Here is an 18,253-nt window from a genome sequence, read left to right on the forward strand (position 1 = left end):
CACGTGAGACTTGCCACCCTTCCCTCTGCTCTGGGGACGACTGTTTCTTTTCATTGTGATGAACTGAGCAGAACAACACTTCCTGTTGGGAGTGGACAGTTCAGCAGGACTCGGGATAGTCACGACCCTCACCTGGCAAAACCGGACTCTGCCCAGTCCCCCTCCCCAGTCCCTAGCTCTCCTGAATGTCTCTACTCCAGAGACTCCCGGTTGGCAGCCCATACCATATTTGTCTTCCCTCCCCTCATTAAGCAAAGATTTACGGGGCCCAGAGCGATAGCCTAGTGGCTAACATCTACATCTTGCATCCGCTGGACCCCATATGGGTTCTAGTTTGTGTACTGACTGCTCCTCTTCCGTCCACTCCCTGCCTGTGGCCTGGGAAAGCAGTGGAGGACGGCCCAAAGCCTTGGGAGCCTGCACCCACGTGGAAGCCCCTGAAGAGGCTCCTGGGTTAGCTTTGCCTTAGCCGTTGCAGCCACCTGGGAAATAAACCAGTAAATGGAAAATCTCTGTGTCTCTCCTCTCTGTATATCTGACTTTGTAATAAAAATAAATAAATCTTTTAAAAAAAGATGTATGTATTTCACAGGCAGAGTGGAATCAGAGAGATTTTCCACGGGCCCATTTCCCAGATGTGCACAACGGGGCTGAGCCTGGAGCACACACCTTACCCAGCTTCCCAGCCGTCCAGGCTTGCTGGCTGAAAGCTAGGGGAAGTACGGAGCAGCCAGGACTTGAAGCAACTGCCATGACAAGCAGCCTTCCCAGCCCTGGTCCCACCTGCTGTGCCACCGTGCCTGTCCTGACTGGTTGGCTGCAGTGTCTTCAGCACAGCATGGGTAGGTACGTGTGAGCTGCATGGCTGCTGTAAAAGGTGCAGTCATTGATTGATTTGAACTGGAACAGGAGAGAAAGGGAGAGAGAGGCAGGGAGGAGGATCTTCATCCGCTGGCTCACTCCTCTGGGCCAAATCCAGGAGCTGGGAACCGCATGGCGTGTCACAGGGTGGCAGGGGCCAAGGGCTGCTTTCCCAGGCCAGTGTCAGGGTGCCAGTCGCAAGTGGAGCAGCCAGGATTGGAGCCAGGGTTCCAATAGGAGATGGTAGTGTGTTGCGGTGGCCACCAGAGCTGCTGGGACACAGTGCTGTTCCTGGGCCCGTCTTATTGGTCTGTCCACTTTCAGAAGGGCTTCGGGGGCCGCCCCTTTGGCTGTTGCGGCTAGTGGCTCCGCGAACATGGGTGTGCTCCTGCCTCCGCTGGGCTGCCAACTCCTCCCCATGGCAGCGGATGGCTGCGGGCCTCACGGGTGCTGGGCTCTGCTGCCGCTGCTCAGGCACCTAGTAACAGGCACTTGCCTCCCCAGGTAAGGCTACTGAGGCATAGATACTCAGGTGGGTGCCGGTCGACTGGAGCCTGAGCCCCCTCGCTCATCCCTCAAGCGCTGCTGTCCTCGCTATCCCAGGCCAGAGTTCAGAGGGCAGCATGGGAAGGGACACTGGCCTCTGTTCCTTCTCCATCTTCAGGAATCCCCAGTCTTTCCCTGGCCCACGCCCACCCTGTGACGCAGCAGCCAGGGCCCACCCTGCTGGGTGCTGAGCCCTCTCTCCACCCTCCCTCTGTCCTGAAGGTGGCTAGGGGGAAGGAGTCAGGAGCGCAAGTTGGAGCAGAAGAGCCTTCTGGGGCAGGGGTCAGCAGGGGTCAGCAGGGGTCAGCAGGTGCAGTAGGCTGACGGTTCCACAGTCACAGAGCCTGGGCCTATCAGGAAGCATGGCCAGGAGGCCTGGGTCACAGGTTGGGGGCTACGTGGGGGGGTTCTAGAGGGAGGTCATAGGGTGGGGGGAGCATGGGGGTTCCTGGGAAGGGAGGCCAGACCCCTCCCCCCATGCTGGACCACTTCCTTCTTCCCTGTCACTTGCACTTCCCACTCACTGCAGTGACCTTGGCTTGGGGCAGTGGGGGCTGGGCCTCCCTGGGCCCTTCCCATGCAGGGATCCTTCCTAGGGCCTTCTGCTTCCTGGGGTCCCCTCACTGGGACCTGCCCCTGTGGGGCGGTAAGGATGGGCTCACCACACAGCCTGCCCCTGGAGGGGAAGTGGTTTGCCTGGGATCACTTGCAGCTGCACGGGGCTTTGGCCAGAGTCTGCTGACCGCTTTGGGGATCATGGGACAGCCACACAGCAGCCCATGAGCCGCCCTCGCAGCCCCTCTTCCTGACACAGGGGGTGGTGCTCCCGGGGCCCACCTCCGGGTGAGCTGCCTGCTGGGTGGAGGCCAGAGCAGCCTGGCCCAGCTCCGTCCTCAACACAGGCCGCCTGGCAGAAATCAGGGCCCCTACACAGAGGAATTCAGTGGGGGTGCACACACTGAGGCCATCTGCCAGTCCTACGCGGGGCACACTGCCCTTTCTCCTGCAGCACCTCTCAGATGACACTTCCAGCCCTGTCCAACACCTGCTCCGTGCCTCCAGGACTTGGCAGCACAGTGGCCCTGCTCTCCAAAAAAACGACACCGTTTCCAGGAAAACAGCTGTGGCTGCGCGTGTGGGTGCACTCTGGGGCCTCCCACTGACACAGGCAGGGGCTCCCCCGGAACTGCCCACACAGCCAGGGCTGGAAGGGGAGCGAGGCAGACTTCCCCAGAACACACAGGGGCCTCAGAGGAGGAAGGCCTGGTGGTGCTGGCTGGGCCGGGAAGCTCCTCAGGGACTCCCCGTGGGATGGCGGTCCCCCTCCCCCCGCTCCTTCAACGTCACCACCGGCCAGGCACGTGCGGTCAGAGAATGATTCCCACTGCTGCCCAGCCTTCAGAAGCAAAATCATGGATTTTCTGTCTTCCAAGATTGGAGACTCCCACGCTGGGTGGCGAGGGGGGAGGGTCCACCCCCAAGCCTTGGGCTCAGGGCTGGCGTGGCACCTGCCTCTCACCCACACTGCTGCACTGCCCTACCTCTGACCCACCTCCCCACGTGGGAGGCCTGCATGGAGCTGCAGGCTCCCGCCAGCCTCGCCACTTGGGGATGAATCAGCAGATGCAAGATCTCTGAGTCCCGTCCTGCTGCTCTGTCACGCAGCCTTTCAAGTCAGTAAGTCAAAGAATATTGAAAGTCTAAGACTTCTCTGCAGTTTTATCCGGGGAGGAATCAGGAAGGGATGCTTGCGCTCCCAGCCCAGTGTCCTCTCCCCCACGGTCCCCAGGTCCGCTGTCCTGCGGGCAGCTGTGTGGCATCTGGTGGCGTGGTGGGAAGGGGCAGGGGTCAGACTGAGTCTGTACCTCAGACCCTGCTTAAGCCTGATTTTGACCCATGTCATTTTACCTCGAAGTGAGGCAGAGACACACAGTGGAGCAGCCCGGGGCAGATGGGTGGCCTGCACCCGAGGACCGGACATCCTAGCAGCGGAGTGGCCAGGGCGGAGTCCCACAGCCGAGTTTCAGTTCCCTTCAAGGATGTCACAATAGCAGAGGACCCAGGAAACAGGATGGGGTACCGACAGCCCTCAGTCTCAGGTTCTCCCGACAGTGCGGACTCTGGGCATGTGCCCCCAGCAGCCACCGCCGTGTCTTCTCACAAGAGCCGGCACAGCCCCCTGCCCAGCTTTTCCAGGAGGCTGGCAGGGACCTGGGCAGGCCAGTCCCCATGGCCTGCTTTACTTTCCTAAGGAGCTAACGAGGTCTCCATGCTCAGGCCATCCGGCTCCACAACCCCCAGCACTTGGGAAGTAGTAAGACATAGTTCCTTCTGAAAGGGCACTTGTGAGGACCATGCGGCCGACACACTGACTGGGAACTCTGCGGCTCGTGAGGTGGATCTGTTAGATGAGATAGGAAGAGAGTTTCTTAAAAAAAAAAAAAAAAAAAAAAAAAAAAAAAAAAAGATTTCTTTTATTTTTATTGTAGTCAGATACACAGAGAGGAGAAGAGACAGAGAGAAAGATCTTCTGTCCACTGATTCACTCCCCAAGCAGCCGCAATGGCCAGTGCTACACCGATCCAAAGCCAGGAGCCAGGAGCTTCTTCCAGGTCTCCCACACGAGTGCAGGGTCCCAAGGCTTTGGGCCGTGCTCGACTGCTTTCCCAGGCCACAAGCAGGGAGCTGGATGGGAAGCAGAGCTGCTGGAATTAGAACTGGCGCCCATATGGGATCCTGGCGTGTGCAAGGCGAGGACTTTAGCCACTAGGCTGCCGTGCCAAGTCCAGGAAGGGATTTCTGAGCCCGGGATAGGCAGGGCCTGTGTTGCTAACCAGCAGGAAGCAGCTACAGAAGCTGTGATTCCACATGCTTCAGCAAACCTTAAGACACAGCTTGGAAATCTCTGAGGGGTGAATGCAGTGGTCCAAGGCAGCTAGATGTAGGTCTTAGGGTCACCAGCCTGGAAGCCTCGCTGTGCTCAGCTGTGTGACCCTTTCTGTCCACCGGTGAATCAGATGACGCCCACCCATCATCTCCTGGAGCCTGAGGGGCAGGAGTGCTGTGTGTAAGCACCAGTCCCCCAGGCCGACGGGGCCGCGTCCTCCTGCAGACAGACTCCAAGGACAGAAGAGGCCACCCTTCTCCCCTTCCCTTCCTGGCCCGCTCTCTGGACACAGCCCACGCAGGGATTCCTCACCCTCTGGATACACTACCACTTGCCTACGCCGAGTCAGTGTCTCTGTGCTTAGAATAGTTTTTACAGGCAAAGACCAAGAACCTAGAAGTAAGGATTTGGCCCAAAACCTAGATCACAACCCTGGGACACTCAGCCCTGTAGGCTTTTCCTGGGCTGGACACTGATGTCCCCTCTCCTGCCACAGGCACACACATGTGAACATGCACACATGGAGACACTCAGACACAAACAGGCATGAGAACATACGTGAGTACATATACCACACATGGACACACATGTAGACACACCTGTGCACGCACACGGGACACACAGACACACAGTGGACACACACGCAGAGTGAAAACACATACACATAGACACACACAGTAGGCACACAGTGGACACATACATGTGCACACATGTGGACACACAGCAGGTATAAACAGAAGGCACACAGACACACATGAACACACATGCACACTGGGCACACACGTGGGCACACACTGGGCACACACTGGGTACACACACAGTGCCTCTGGCATCTGCCCTCAGAATCTGTACTGGCCTCCCAGCAGGGCCTGACTGGAGCTCCAGAAAATTCTCTGAGTTGGCCTGTCTGAAGGCCCCCAGGTGTGGGACAGAGAGCAGGGCCACCCCCAGGACACAGGGGGCCCTGGAGGAGGCCACGGCAGTGCTGAAGGGGGGCGAGCAGCACTCTCGTTAAGCCACTGGAAAGCAGAGGACTTGAGAGACATGACTCTTGTCCAGACTCACACAGACCCCTCCACACTCCTGCTTGCCTGGGAGCCAGCACCAGGGGATCCGGGAGGGGAGGGGATGGGACTCAAAGCAGGGACTCAGATGGAGGTCAAGGACTGGACATTAAGGACTTCAGGTTCTGTCCAGCTGACCTGCGATTCTTGCCCAGTCCACTGGAGGCACCAGAGGGGCAGGGAGCAGGTGGGCTTGTCCTCCCCTTCCCAGAAAGAGTGTTGGCTGACACCCTGAACCCCCAAGGACCACCCAGTGGCTTCAGCTCTCCCATCCCAGCCTTCCCCAGACCCTCCACTTCCTCATTCCTGCCCCACCTACCTCACCCAGGGAGCTCTGGCTACCCCACCAAGCCAGCCCTGCCCCTGGCATCTAGCCCTGGCCTCGGGAAGAATACTGCCCTTCCATCTGTTCCTAGAGGAGTCTAAGGACCCCAGGACCCTAGCCAACTCAGGCTCAATTCTGCCCAGTCCTGGTGCAGGGCACAGGCCAGCCTGCAAGGGGCACAGGGCACAGGTCACAGTACCGCCTGCCCGGCCAGACCGTGGCCCAGCCTCAGGAGATCTTACTCGGTTGCCTCTTGGGCTGTGATCCACCTGCTGTTATCTGGCCCCCACTCTGGCCTCGGTCAAGGACAGGTAGCAAGGCCTGCAGTGCCAGGGGAGCCTCCATCACCACCTGCCTCAGTTTCCTCCTGGAAATCTCCCCCTCTTGACTTACAGCCTTCTCGGAAACCCCGGGATTGCCAAAGCAAGCAAGCAAATGTTCCCAGCAGCCACAAGTGGTTACAGCCAAGTGTCGGTGCCAGCTCCCCTGGGTAGAAGGGGGATTACAGGCGCGTCCCAGAAGCTTTCTCCTGGAAGCTCCACACTGAGCCCTGAGGTCACCTGTGACTCAGACCGCCCCCCCCCCCCGCAGCTTCAGAACAAGCCCTGGTGTCTTCCGCCTGCCCTGGGGTGGAGGGACGCAGCAGTACCCTCTGCCACTCAGGCCCAGCTTGAGGCTGTCTCCCTCTTCCGTTTCACACTGAGCTGGAAGGGGGTCCCCCAGTAGAGCCCCCTGGGCCCTACCCCTCTTTTAGAGACATGCTGAAGTTCAAATTTATTTTATAAATAAATACTCTGTGGGCGCTCAGCCTGGGGTTGGGGATGCCCTCCCCACTCCCCCACAAACGCCTGACATGCCCTTGCACTGCTGGCATGCTGGGCAGCTGCGCCCAGCTGGCGGGGGACGGCCCCTCCCCCGGGGCTCCCCGCAGTGGTGGGGGAGGGGCGGGGCACTAGAGGCAGGTGATGAGAACGTCCACGGAGGTGGGCACCTCGATCTGGTTGAAGAGCGCGCGGCGCGGGGGCACCTGGGCTGTGGCCCTCAGCAGGGTCTGTGCGTGCTGCAGCAGGCTGTGGTTGCGCCGGGACCCCAGGCGGCGCAATGCCAGGATGGCCAGGACATGATCCCGCCTGCCGGGACAGGCGCCAGCTCAGGATGGGCCCAGAGCAGTGGGGGCACACGGAGGAAGAGAAGAAAGGGGTGGGAAATGAGGCCCCGCGGGAGGGGGCAGGCTAGGTAAGGCCCCCTTCCCACTAGGTCCCAGTGTGGAGGTCGCAGGCTGACCAAGCTGGGGAAACCTAGGCGCCCCGAGAAAAGGGCCAGACGCAGCCAAAGCCTGGGGGTGTGCGGCGGGGGCTGGGGACTCTGCATTCCGTAATCTCCAAGGTCACCGAAATTGGATCTGGGATTTCCATGGCCTGTGATGACTCATGGTCCCAACAGCCCATGGATCCCAGCTGCCAGCCTCCCCCGACTGCAGTGGGGGTCAGTTGTGCCTGCCCTCTGGGAATCCTATTCTGTGAACCAAGGCACGTGGCCCCCGCTGCAGGGGCGTACCTGGCTTGGGTTGGCCCCAAATCCTCCCTTCATCACTGAGCCGCAGCCCCCCAGGACTCCACACAGGGCCGAGTGCCAGCCCGCACACCTGATGTCGGGGTAGGACTGGATGAGGGTGCTCAGGTGCCTCCGGATGTCATCCTTATAGGTCTCGCCCATGATTTCAGCCACACACGGGATGGCTTGGTCCAGCCATGTGGCCTGGGAACCCTGTGAGCCCAGGGAGACACGCACACATGTGCAAGCTGCCCACTCACCCTTGCACCCTCTGCAGGTACCCACATCCCTGTTGAGCCTCCTGCCACTGGGCGCCAATGACTCAACCACCTGAGCACTGAGTGGAAACACACTGAGAATGAGGGCCAGCAGCTCAGAAGGCGTGGACTGAAGCAGCGCCCAGCCCCAAGGGCACGTGCTCTAGGGGCACTCCGTGGACATCTTGCACGCAAAGACCCTCACAAAGATTTCCTGCACACCACTCAATTACCCTGTCTGCTGCATGCAAATGGATGCAAACTTACCACCAGGCCCCCTCTCCACCTGCACCGCCCCCTGCAGCCCAGCCAGTCAGGGACAGCTCGCAGTGAGCACTACCTTACCAAGCCCCGGAAGGTGTCGCTGATGGCCTGGGCATCCAGACTCATCTTCTGGGATGCACTGACACGTTCGGTGCCCCGGAATCGCTCGCGTGGCCTCAGCACCTGGGCCAGGTACTGGCGGACCACCAGGCGGTGCATGTCCTGCAGCACTTCCTGGGCAGGGGCGGGTGGGTCAGGGACGGGGAGACCCCAGCTCTTAGCACTCCCAGCTCATGCCTGCCCTCCGCTTACCTGCGACTGTGGCGGCACCACATGCTCAAGGTGGCCAGCGAAGGCCACCGTCATAAGGGCCAGCCAGCCCTGTCCTAGGGGTCAGGGCCAGAGGTCCTTGGTGCAGCCAGCCTTGACAAGCAGCTTGAAAAGCAGCTGGACAGCATGAGGCCTTCTTCACGCTGAGCGCTCCTCTCCCTGGCCACCCTAGGTGGCCACTGCTGACCTCCCCTCATGTCCTGGCTACTGGCCTGCCTGACAGGGCCCAGCCAGGCCGGTGAAGGAGGGTGTCAGATGGGTGACCTGGCTTGGGGGCTGACCCCCTAGGAGAGGGGGCTGAGGTGAAGGTCATCCAGTCTCACCTGGTGGACTCCTCTCTGTCCTACTGCCATTGACACTCGGACTTCTGACCCCAGCCCTAGGGTTGTAGCCCAGCATTTGGCCTGGACCCCTTGGCCATGGCTGGGACAGCAGGGGAGGGAGGGAGGCCGCCCCAGGCACCTGTACGTCCTGCTGAAAGACTCGGGTCAGGTGCTCCTGCAAGTTGCACGTGATGGCCTCCAGTGGCTGCCTGAGCTCCTCCAGGGCTCCTGGGAACTTGGCCAGAAGGTTCGCACTGGGGGCCAGGAGACACACCGAGGCGGGTGAGGGTGGCAGGCTGGGGGTCGAGCCCTCAGACCACAGTGGCCACCCCCTGCATCTGGCTAAGCCCGGTCGACTGTCAGAGAGGGGTGCCCTGGCTGGGCTCCAGGGCCTCTTGTGGGATGACAGCTGGTACACAAGCAGGCCTGGCACGTTCCTGTCCCCTCCAAGGAGTCCTCCCCCGCATGGTGGTGGCTTCCCCTGGACACACTGAGAGAAGAAGGGCCAGGCTGTGCTGGGGACGCAGCGCAGCCAAGATCCCTGGAGGAGTGGAGCTGAGGGCTGCCTCCGCAGGGGCACAGGACGCTCCCCAGAGGCCCCCAAGGCTGACCACCAGCCTGGCCCAGTCTTCGGGCACAAGAGAGCTGGGACAGCTGCACTTGGTTATCTCCATGCAGTCTGGGCCTTCGCTTTCCCAACTCTGTGCTGGCACAGGAACTGGTGCGCACAGGTGCTCACAGCAGGCGAGTCCTTGAAGGCCTGAACCCCAGGAAGCAGGTGCCCAAAGCAGCGGGCAGGCCAGGGCAGCAGAAATCCCGCCCTCACGCCTTCCGGGTGGCGGTGGGGACCGGGTATGGGCAGCGGCCCGAGTCCAGCTCCGCCTGGCCTGCTCCTCGCCATCACTGCCCCGACAGCGGCGCCCCTGGAGCGTGCTCGCCCTCTGCTGGCCTGCGGGGGCACGCCGTCGGGGAGGGCAGCCAGGGACCCACCTTATCTCCACGCAGGCGTTAATGTAGGCGCCCAGATGCGGCTCCCGCATGGCTGGCGACTCCAGAAAGGCCTTCTCAAACCTGGGGGCGGCGCAGGGCAGAGGCCTTGAGGGCCCTTCTCGGCCGCGCAGGGACCCGACCCGTCTACTCCACCCTGCCCGGCCAAGGCTGAGCCCGCACCTGCCAAGGAAGCAGCCGAGTGCCCGCGCGCAAATCTGCAGGGTGGTGGCCTCCAGTTGCGGTGAGATGGCGCTGTTCGCCTTCACGCGCTCGGCCACGAGCTGTGGACAGTGCCGCACGCTGATCCCGCAACCGCCGGGATCCACCCCCGCCATGCCTCCAGCCTGCCCCAGCCTGGGGGTTCCCCGTGTCCCTCGGGCTGTCTCGGTCCTCCCTACCTATGGCACCTGGGAGATAAGGATCTTATCTGAGGTGCCAAGCATGAGCCCTGCCCCACCCCTGCGGGCCGCACCATGTGGACATCGATGGACAGCTGCGTGTGGTACAGGCCTTGCAGGACCTCGGGGGCACCAGTGGGCGTCCACTGGCTCTGCTCCAGCTCCAGGATGCGGTCGAAGCAGCTGGTGATCTTGTTCTGGGGGCAAGATGTGCACTGAGAGAGGTTGGCTGGCAGCAGAGGTCCCGTGCCATGCCCTTCAGGGCCAAGCCCACCTGGCAGGCTGAGCCACCAGCCTCCCTGCCCGCTGCTGCCCCTGGATCACCTCCAGGAAGTTGGTGTAGTCGCTCTCCAGTTCGGCCCACACCTGGGGCTCTAGGAGCGGGGGCAGCGGCTCAGTGGGCAACGCCAGGTCCGGGGTTTCCAGGAAGTTGGGACTGGAAGGCAGGGCAGGGCTCTGGAGGGCAGTGCCGCCTGCCCTGCTCTGGCCAGGTCTGCAGACTAGGGGACCTGGGCCTTGGTTCCCATGTGCCACCCCCCAAGGAGCCTGCCACAGCACCTGGATCCCTGGCATTCCAGCCACCAGCTGCACAGGCAGACCTGACCAGGCAGCCCTCCATAGGACCTCAACCCTCATCATTCCTGGGCCACCCCCAGGACTGAAGTGTAAGTGCCCTCCTCCTTGGCACTGCCCAGTACCCAGCCCAGAGAGGGGCAGGCTCACGAGAGGGGGGCGCACAGCACTGGGGGCTTCAGGATGGGGCGCCTCTCCTTTGATGTGGCCCCACCTGCGCCAAGCGTTGTAAACCCTGGAGCGCATCTCGTACAAAAGGCTTGGCTTCTCTTCTCTGCCCACTGGCACCTCGTGGGCCAGCACAGGGCATTCCCCATGCCTCCTCCACCAAAGCCTTCCAACAACCAGAAGCCGCACATGGATGGCCCCGGGGGAAAGCTGCAGCAGAAGCGCACCTGGTCCAGAGACAGGCAAAAATGCTGGTCGCTAGCCCTTCCCTGGGGGCTTGGGAGCTGCCTCCATCTTGCCTGGCAAGCAGCGAAAGCCCCTGCGGGCGGCCGGCCTCACCTGCCTAGACCTCACCTGCCTAGACCTCACCTGCCGTAGACATTGGCTGCCCAGTCCAGCACCAGGTAGAGCTGCTCGCCGCCGCGGGCATGGCCCGCCAGCTCCTGCAGGCGCTGGGCCACGGCGCCGTGGAAGGCTCGCAGGTAGGTCTCCCATGCTGGAAGGCCGGCGGCCGCGTACGCGGGCTGCACCTCCAGCCGCACCTTGCGCAGGTCCTGGCGGACCAAGTTGCCGAGGTCCGCCAGCAGCTGGGCCAGCTCCGACGTGGCCTCTGCACCGGCGGCCTGCACGCGCTCCCGGACGCTGCGCTGCACCGCGTCCTCCCAGTGGCTGCGCCAGTGGCGGGGCGTGAGCAGGAAGTTGCCATCGGGCGGGGGCTCCGGGTGGGCCTGTTCCTCGGCGCATACCACATGTGCCAGCTCGCCCAGCGTGGCCGCGTCCACCCCTTCAGGCCCCAGCGTATCCTTCACGATGGAGGACATCTCGGCTGCCAGGCCGTCGTAGTGCAGGCACAGGTCCATGGCGCGCCGCGCGTACGCCGTGGGGTCCTGCCCGAAGGTGCCCAAGGTTTTTTCCTGTTCCAGCTGCTTCTCCAGGCGCTGCAGCTGCTCGAAGGCAGCCCGCAGTTCCCGCTGGGTGATGAGGTCGGCCACAGATTTGTCTTCTGCAAGAGCAGGTGGGAAGAAGGCCAGTTGAGGACCGGCTAAGAGCCCGAGGCTGGGGAGAAGCATCCACAGCCCTGGCCCTAGAGCCAGGAGCCTGGCCTGGAGGGAAGAGCCCTGCGCTGGCCCCACCTCCGCTCTCCTGGCTGCACCTGCGGCCTCCTGGGCCTGATAGCAAGTCTAATGGGGTCAGAGCTCAGGTCCCAGGTGCCCGAGGGAGGTCAGGGGCCAACGGCAAGGTGGCTGCTGGCTTCCTGCTCTCCCTCCACTACACCCTGTGACCGTGGGACCTGCATCTTCAGTGGCTCCCCCCACACTCTGTGACCATGCGATCCGAGACAGCTGTGGTCTGGCATGTGGCTCTGGTGTGGTCAGGAGCCAGGCTCCTAAAAGCAGCAGAGGGGTTGTGGTTCTGAGGCCCCTCTCATACATGCTGGGAGATAGACGGCAGGTGACCCAACCTCCTGGCTCCTCACCTGTTTGGGATCCTGGCTTCTCCAGGCCAACTCCAGTGGATGCCTGCTGGCGGGCATCTTGTGGGACTCTTGAGGGCTCCTCTGGTGTGCCTGCAACCAGGGCCCGCCTGGTGGCTGAGCGCTCCTCCTGGGTGTACCGTAAAGACCGGAAGAGGGAGCTCCTCCGGGGCCGGCCAGCGTCCTCCTTGGTGGGCAGCGTGCCAGCCCGCAGGCTTCTCCGCAGGAAAGCCTGCCTCAGGGTGCCCAGCCCCAGCTTCATGGAGTCGTCCTTGTGGTCGCTGAGCCTGCCCTGGGTGGGGGTCTGAGGCTCTCCAGGCTGCTTGGAGCCTCCCGGCTCTAGACCAGGGGTCAGGGTCCTCGGCGAAGGCATCTTGGCAGCTGGGCACTGGGGGAGAGGGAGTAGGTAGGGTGCTGGAGAGGCCCAGCGTGTGCCCAGCAGCCCTGGGGGCCAGCAGGGTGCTGGAGAGGCCCAGCGTGTGCCCAGCAGCCCTGGGGGCCAGCAGGGTGCTGGAGAGGCCCAGCGTGTGCCCAGCAGCCCTGGGGGCCAGCAGGGTGCTGGGGAGGCCCAGCGTGTGCCCAGCAGCCCTGGGGGCCAGCAGGGAGCCGGGGAGGCCCAGTGTGTACCAGAGCTTTCCCGTCAGAGCTGGAGTGGGGGTGAACACACAGACACGTGGGCCCAGCCCCTCATGCCCATTGGTGGTGGCTGGGACCCACATAGAGGATTTTCTGGACTTTAGTTCTCCCACTCTGAGCTCCCCTCAAAGTCCCCACTCACACTCCAGCACCTTCACTCAGTCCCCGAGGCCTAGCCAGGCCTCTCACAGGGGCCCCTTCAGTAGGTGCTGGAGTGTGAGGTACGGCTGTGAGACTTGAAGGTGCCAGTCAGGGCCACCCTGCCATTATCATGGCCCCACAGCCTGCTAGGGAGCCAGTGGGAGGAGCTGGGGTCTATATTTAGCTGCAGGAATTGGGGGTTCCCAACACTTGTCACCCAGTTTATCTCCCCAACAGGGAGTGGGGAGGGGCTACCGCAGGGTCCCTCACCCCCCCAGCCTGTGCTGTATTTGCTTTCCTGGCTGCGGACTAAGCTGGGGGGCGTGGGGGGCAGAGGGGCAGGGCTTTGCCTGCCCACAGCTGGCTGAGCAAACAGGGCCATGGGTCAGAGATGGCTGCAGGCCCACAAGGGCTCACGTTACACCCCCTCCCCCGCCACCCACCCAGGGCACTGAAGTCAGAAAAAGGTGTGGATGGGCTAGGGTCCTAGCCAGAGCAGAGGCAGAGCCCCCGGCCCACCTCTAAGGGCTCCGCAGGGACCAGCACCTGACCCTGGGTGACTGAGGCAGGAGCTGTCCTTCCCCCACCCTGGGCTTGCCTGGGGTAGAAGGAGCCCTTCCCCTCCCTCTCCCCCTGCCTCAACCCCTCCCCCTTGCACTCCCCCTGCAGCCACGTGTCAGTGCAGGGTCACCTAGGCACCCTTCTGACAGGTCCCCTTCTGCCCTGTGACAGGCAGGACCGGCTCAAGTAATTGATGGGGCCCTTATCGATGGGGCCCTTATCGGTCCCGGTCCCGCCCTGGCCACAGGTCATTGGCACTCATGCTGGGTTCAGGGACCCTGCCTGACTGAGCCCCTCCCCAGCAGCCTTGCTGTGAGCTCTGGGCTCCCTGCTGGTGGGAAGAGGGTAGGCGTGCCTGGGTTGGGAGCCCAGCCCCTGACACAGGTCAGATCCCCCCAGCACACTCAAGCAGAGAGGCACCTGGTCTCTCCCCTGTCCCAGACCAGGAGCCTGGGGTTCCAGGCAGGTGAGGCTCCGGGGACCCCTCGGCCCTCCTTCCAAGAAGACTAGGGCGGATGCGGAGGCACAGTGGGAGGAGGGCTAATAATCCCCCGGAAGCCCAGAGGCGGACTGTGGGGTACACAGGGACCACTGGGCAGAAGCCGTCCCTGGCCTTCCGCAGGCCACATGGGTCACTGCCCTGTACTCCTTCCACGGCCCCCACCGCCCTTCTCCCCCAGAGCCTAGCATTCAAAGATTCCTACAATGGCTGGGCTCCAGCTGCACCCCTGCACCCCAGCCTTTCAGTTGCCCAGGCTGCTCCCCCTCCTGGCCTAGCCCTCTTGACTCCCCACATATGACTTGGGTTCCAGCTAACTCACGCATGCTCCCCCCCCGTCTGCCCTGTAGGCACATGGGATGATCCTTGGGGTGGTGTGGGGGTCACCTGGAGCGCACCTGAAAGAGCCCTCCAGGTGAGGGAGGCCTGAAATGTTCGCCAACGCGGGCCTCCCTGCCTCCCTTGCTCTGGCTCCTGCCTGTCCAGGGTGGCCCTGGCTCCTGTGCAGCCACTCTCAGCCGGGTCCCACAGCCCTGGAGACACAGGCCCAGCCTCGTCTTCAGCGCCAGTCAGCGCATACCATGGCAGGGTGGATGGCAGGGTTTTGGGGGAAGTCCTACCCTGGGCTCCCCCACCCAGCACCTCTACCCCTCTTTCTCCAAACCTGCCCAGTCCTGCCACCCCAGCCACCGCACCAGGCAGTGCCCATGGGCAGGCCTGCGTCCCCCTGCTGTGACCCAGCTGCCACTCAGTGGCACCCCCAGTGCCCTGTGACCACCCGCCTCCCCGGGCCCTTGGGCTGTCTGCAGGCTCCTGGGGCAGTGGCATCCCTGGAGAGCTTTCCTGGGCAGCTGCGGAAGAGACAGGACCTGCGTTGAGCATCTGCTTAGAAGAACTGGGAAGGCCACAAAACAAGGGAATCAACTAGGAGATGGGAAGAACTCAGGATCTGATTGCTCCGTAAATCCAAGATGGAATATTGCTGAAGCTGAATTTAAGAATTCTCTTGGTTGGGCCCGGCGGCGTGGCCTAGCGGCTAAAGTCCTCGCCTTGAAAGCCCCGGGATCCCATATGGGCGCCGGTTCTAATCCCGGCAGCGCCACTTCCCATCCAGCTCCCGGCTTGTGGCCTGGGAAAGCAGTTGAGGACAGCCCAATGCATTGGGACCCTGCACCCGCGTGGGAGACCCGGAAGAGGTTCCAGGTTCCCGGCTTCGGATCGGCGCGCATCGGCCCGTTGCGGCTCACTCGGATGGAAGATCTTCCTCTCTGTCTCTCCTCCTCTGTATATCTGACTGTAATAAAATGAATAAATCAAAAAAAAAAAAAAAAAAAAAAAAAGAATTCTCTTGGTTGGTTGGGTAAATGCAACTAATTTTTCCGTATGCCCCAGCTGACCTCTTAGAACAAGGCGTTGGGGGTTGGCATCGTGGTGTCGGTACCTGCTGTGGGAGCATCCTGTGCCAGAGTCCGCTTGCACCCAGCTCGCTGCTGGTGGCCTGGCAGTGCAGTGCAGGACTGCCCCAGTGCCGGGCCCCTGCACCATGTGGGAGACTCAGGCTCCTCACTTTGGCCCTGGCTGTTGGAGTGAATCAATGGAGGAAAGACCTCTTTTTATGTCACTTTTTTAGATTATATGTATTAAAGGTGCCCCCTTTGCAGTAACAGCAACACGGAAACTGGGGGGAGAAACTGCCAAGCAACAGGGGAAGCCCACAGGCTGTTCCTGGGCTGAAGTCCTTGGCCTTGAGCCCTGCCCGCCCATCATTCAGACTGGCCAGAAGCAACTCACCTCTCCCAGAGCCTTTGCACACACTGTCCTCTTTGCCCCAGCGGCCTTAGCCCTAGCTTCTCCAGCTGCTCTGCATAACTGAAGCGGCTCCTTCTCCAAGAAGTCCTCTGCCGTCAGTCCCTCCTGCTCTAGGCGGGTCCTAGCTACGTGGGCACACCCCCATGAGGAAGTGACAATTACAGGGTCCAGGCTGCGTCTGCCCTTTGCCCAGCAGCCCCCAGGGCAGGGAGTGGAGTAGAAGCTGCTGGGTTCCCAGGCAGGGCTGGCACTGGACAAGTGTCCAAGGGAAATTCCGAGAGAGGAGTGCGGGCTTGCAGTCAGGGGACTGTGTCTCCCTGTGGACCCCGGAGGGTGTGCGGGATGGGTTGCTATCTCCATGTGCCTATATGTGCTACATGTGTGTGTGTGTGTGCGCGCGTGTGCTCATGTTCCTCCAGCCTGACTCTCAGCCGAACCACAAGCCACCTGCTCTCCCGTCCCACCCTGTGCACTCCTGCCCCACCTGCCTGGAACGTACCTGTGAAATGAAGAAGCAGACCTGGGCCCGGACAGGGGCCCTGTGAGGGCCTGGGCTCTGGGGCCTCCGGAGCAGCGGAGTGAGTGACCAGCCCCTGGGACTTCCCAGCTGTGGTCAGCGCTGCTGGACCCACCGTCCCCACCCAGCCCCGCCCCGGCCCCGCCCCGGCCCCGCCCCCAGCCCCGCCCCAGGCTTTCACTTTCTGAGAAGTTTCTGCCCATTTTCATTCCATAAGTAAGTGACCTTTGAGCCCTGGCAGCTTGGGCTCAGGGAACAAGGAAGAGGACCAGAGGGGACAGCCAGGGTGGCTCTTGGTGGTGGGGGTGGTGCTGAGGGACCACTGAGGCCAGCCCCTTGGAGCCCAAGGGCCTCCCTCTGGCCAGGGCCTCCAGCACCCCTTGGCAGCTGACCCACAAGTGAGGGCCTGGGCAGGGGACAGCTGGGAGCCATTTCCTCTTTCTCACAGCACAGGGAGCTAGGAGGAGAGGGGGACCCCTAAGGACAGGCAGGGCGCACTGGGGGGGTCTTGTAGAATGAAGATGCAGGTGGGACTAAGGCCTGCTGAGAGGGGCAGGGGATCCCTCCACGGGACATTCTGTCGCTAGCATCCTAGGAAAGAAACTCGGGGAAAATCCAAGGGGAACAGATCCAGGCCTGTCCCACACTGGCCTGGCTGGCGCCTGCACAGAGGGGTGGGAGGCGTGGAGAGGCAGGGGGAAGGCGGGAGAGGCAGAGGGAGGCGGGGGAAGGTAGAGGAGGCTGAGGGTCCTGGGAAAACACAGGGTGACTCTCCTTACTGTCCCCGGGCCACCTGCAGCATGTAGTCTATGCCCTACTGGGGCCCGGACCACTGTGACCAAAAGCTGTGACCTCTGACCTCAAGGAGAAGAGTCATTTATCCCCTGGTCACTCCCCAGGCAGAAGTCTGGGACCAGGCTGGGGTGGGTTCCTTCTGAGGCCTCTCTCTGGACCTGCCCCATGGCCCTCCTGAGAGTGTGTGAGTGTGAGTGTGTGTGTGAGGGAGTGAGTGTGTGTGTGTGAGTGTGTGTGTGAGGGAGTGAGTGTGTGTGAGGGAGTGAGTGTGTGTGAGGGAGTGTGTGTGTGTGAGGGAGTGTGTGTGAGGGAGTGTGTGTGTGTGTGAGGGAGTGTGTGTGAGGGAGTGTGTGTGTGTGAGGGAGTGTGTGTGTGTGAGGGAGTGTGTGTGTGTGAGGGAGTGTGTGTGTGAGTGTGTGTGAGGGAGTGTGTGTGTGTGTGAGTGAGTGTGTGTGTGTGAGGGAGTGTGTGTGTGTGAGGGAGTGTGTGTGTGAGTGTGTGTGAGGGAGTGTGTGTGTGTGAGGGAGTGAGTGTGTGTGTGCGTGTGTGTGTGAGTGAGTGTGTGTGTGTGTGTGTGAGGGAGTGAGTGTGTGAGTGAGTGTGTGTGTGAGGGAGTGAGTGTGTGTGTGTGAGTGAGTGTGTGTGTGTGAGTGTGTGTGTGTGAGGGAGTGAGTGTGTGTGTGAGGGAGTGTGTGTGTGAGGGAGTGAGTGTGTGTGTGTGAGGGAGTGAGTGTGTGTGTGAGTGAGTGTGTGTGTGTGAGTGTGTGTGTGAGGGAGGGAGTGTGTGTGTGTGAGGGAGTGTGTGTGTGAGGGAGTGAGTGTGTGTGTGTGAGTGAGTGTGTGTGTGTGAGTGTGTGTGTGAGGGAGGGAGTGTGTGTGTGAGGGAGTGAGTGTGTGTGTGTGAGTGAGTGTGTGTGTGTGAGTGTGTGTGTGAGGGAGTGAGTGTGTGTGTGTGAGTGAGTGTGTGTGTGTGAGTGTGTGTGTGAGGGAGGGAGTGTGTGTGTGTGAGTGAGTGTGTGTGTGTGAGTGTGTGTGTGAGGGAGTGAGTGTGTGTGTGAGGGAGTGTGTGTGTGAGGGAGTGAGTGTGTGTGTGTGAGTGAGTGTGTGTGTGAGTGTGTGTGTGAGGGAGGGAGTGTGTGTGTGTGAGGGAGTGTGTGTGTGAGGGAGTGAGTGTGTGTGTGTGAGTGAGTGTGTGTGTGTGAGTGTGTGTGTGAGGGAGTGAGTGTGTGTGTGAGGGAGTGTGTGTGTGAGGGAGGGAGTGTGTGTGTGTGTGAGGGAGTG

The 18,253-nt window shown here is 61.8% G+C and overlaps 2 protein-coding genes across 2 annotated transcripts in view; both read right to left on the reverse strand.

Moving 5' to 3' along the window:
- Positions 1 to 18,253, reverse strand: part of MARK3 (microtubule affinity regulating kinase 3) — a 143,961-nt gene that overhangs the window by 109,583 nt on the left and 16,125 nt on the right. The window lies entirely within an intron of this gene.
- Positions 6,580 to 16,290, reverse strand: EXOC3L4 (exocyst complex component 3 like 4). Its single transcript, XM_058655496.1, is given in 12 exon segments — positions 6,580 to 6,813; positions 7,329 to 7,450; positions 7,840 to 7,992; positions 8,071 to 8,193; positions 8,551 to 8,665; positions 9,402 to 9,482; positions 9,582 to 9,682; positions 9,874 to 9,996; positions 10,124 to 10,235; positions 10,910 to 11,543; positions 12,018 to 12,402; positions 16,160 to 16,290. Coding segments are annotated over 11 exon segments (2,112 nt in total). The 5' UTR covers positions 12,388 to 12,402; positions 16,160 to 16,290; the 3' UTR covers positions 6,580 to 6,635.

Source organism: Ochotona princeps, chromosome 26 (genome assembly GCF_030435755.1).
Source record: "Ochotona princeps isolate mOchPri1 chromosome 26, mOchPri1.hap1, whole genome shotgun sequence".
In the NCBI taxonomy this organism is placed as follows: Eukaryota; Metazoa; Chordata; class Mammalia; order Lagomorpha; family Ochotonidae; genus Ochotona; species Ochotona princeps.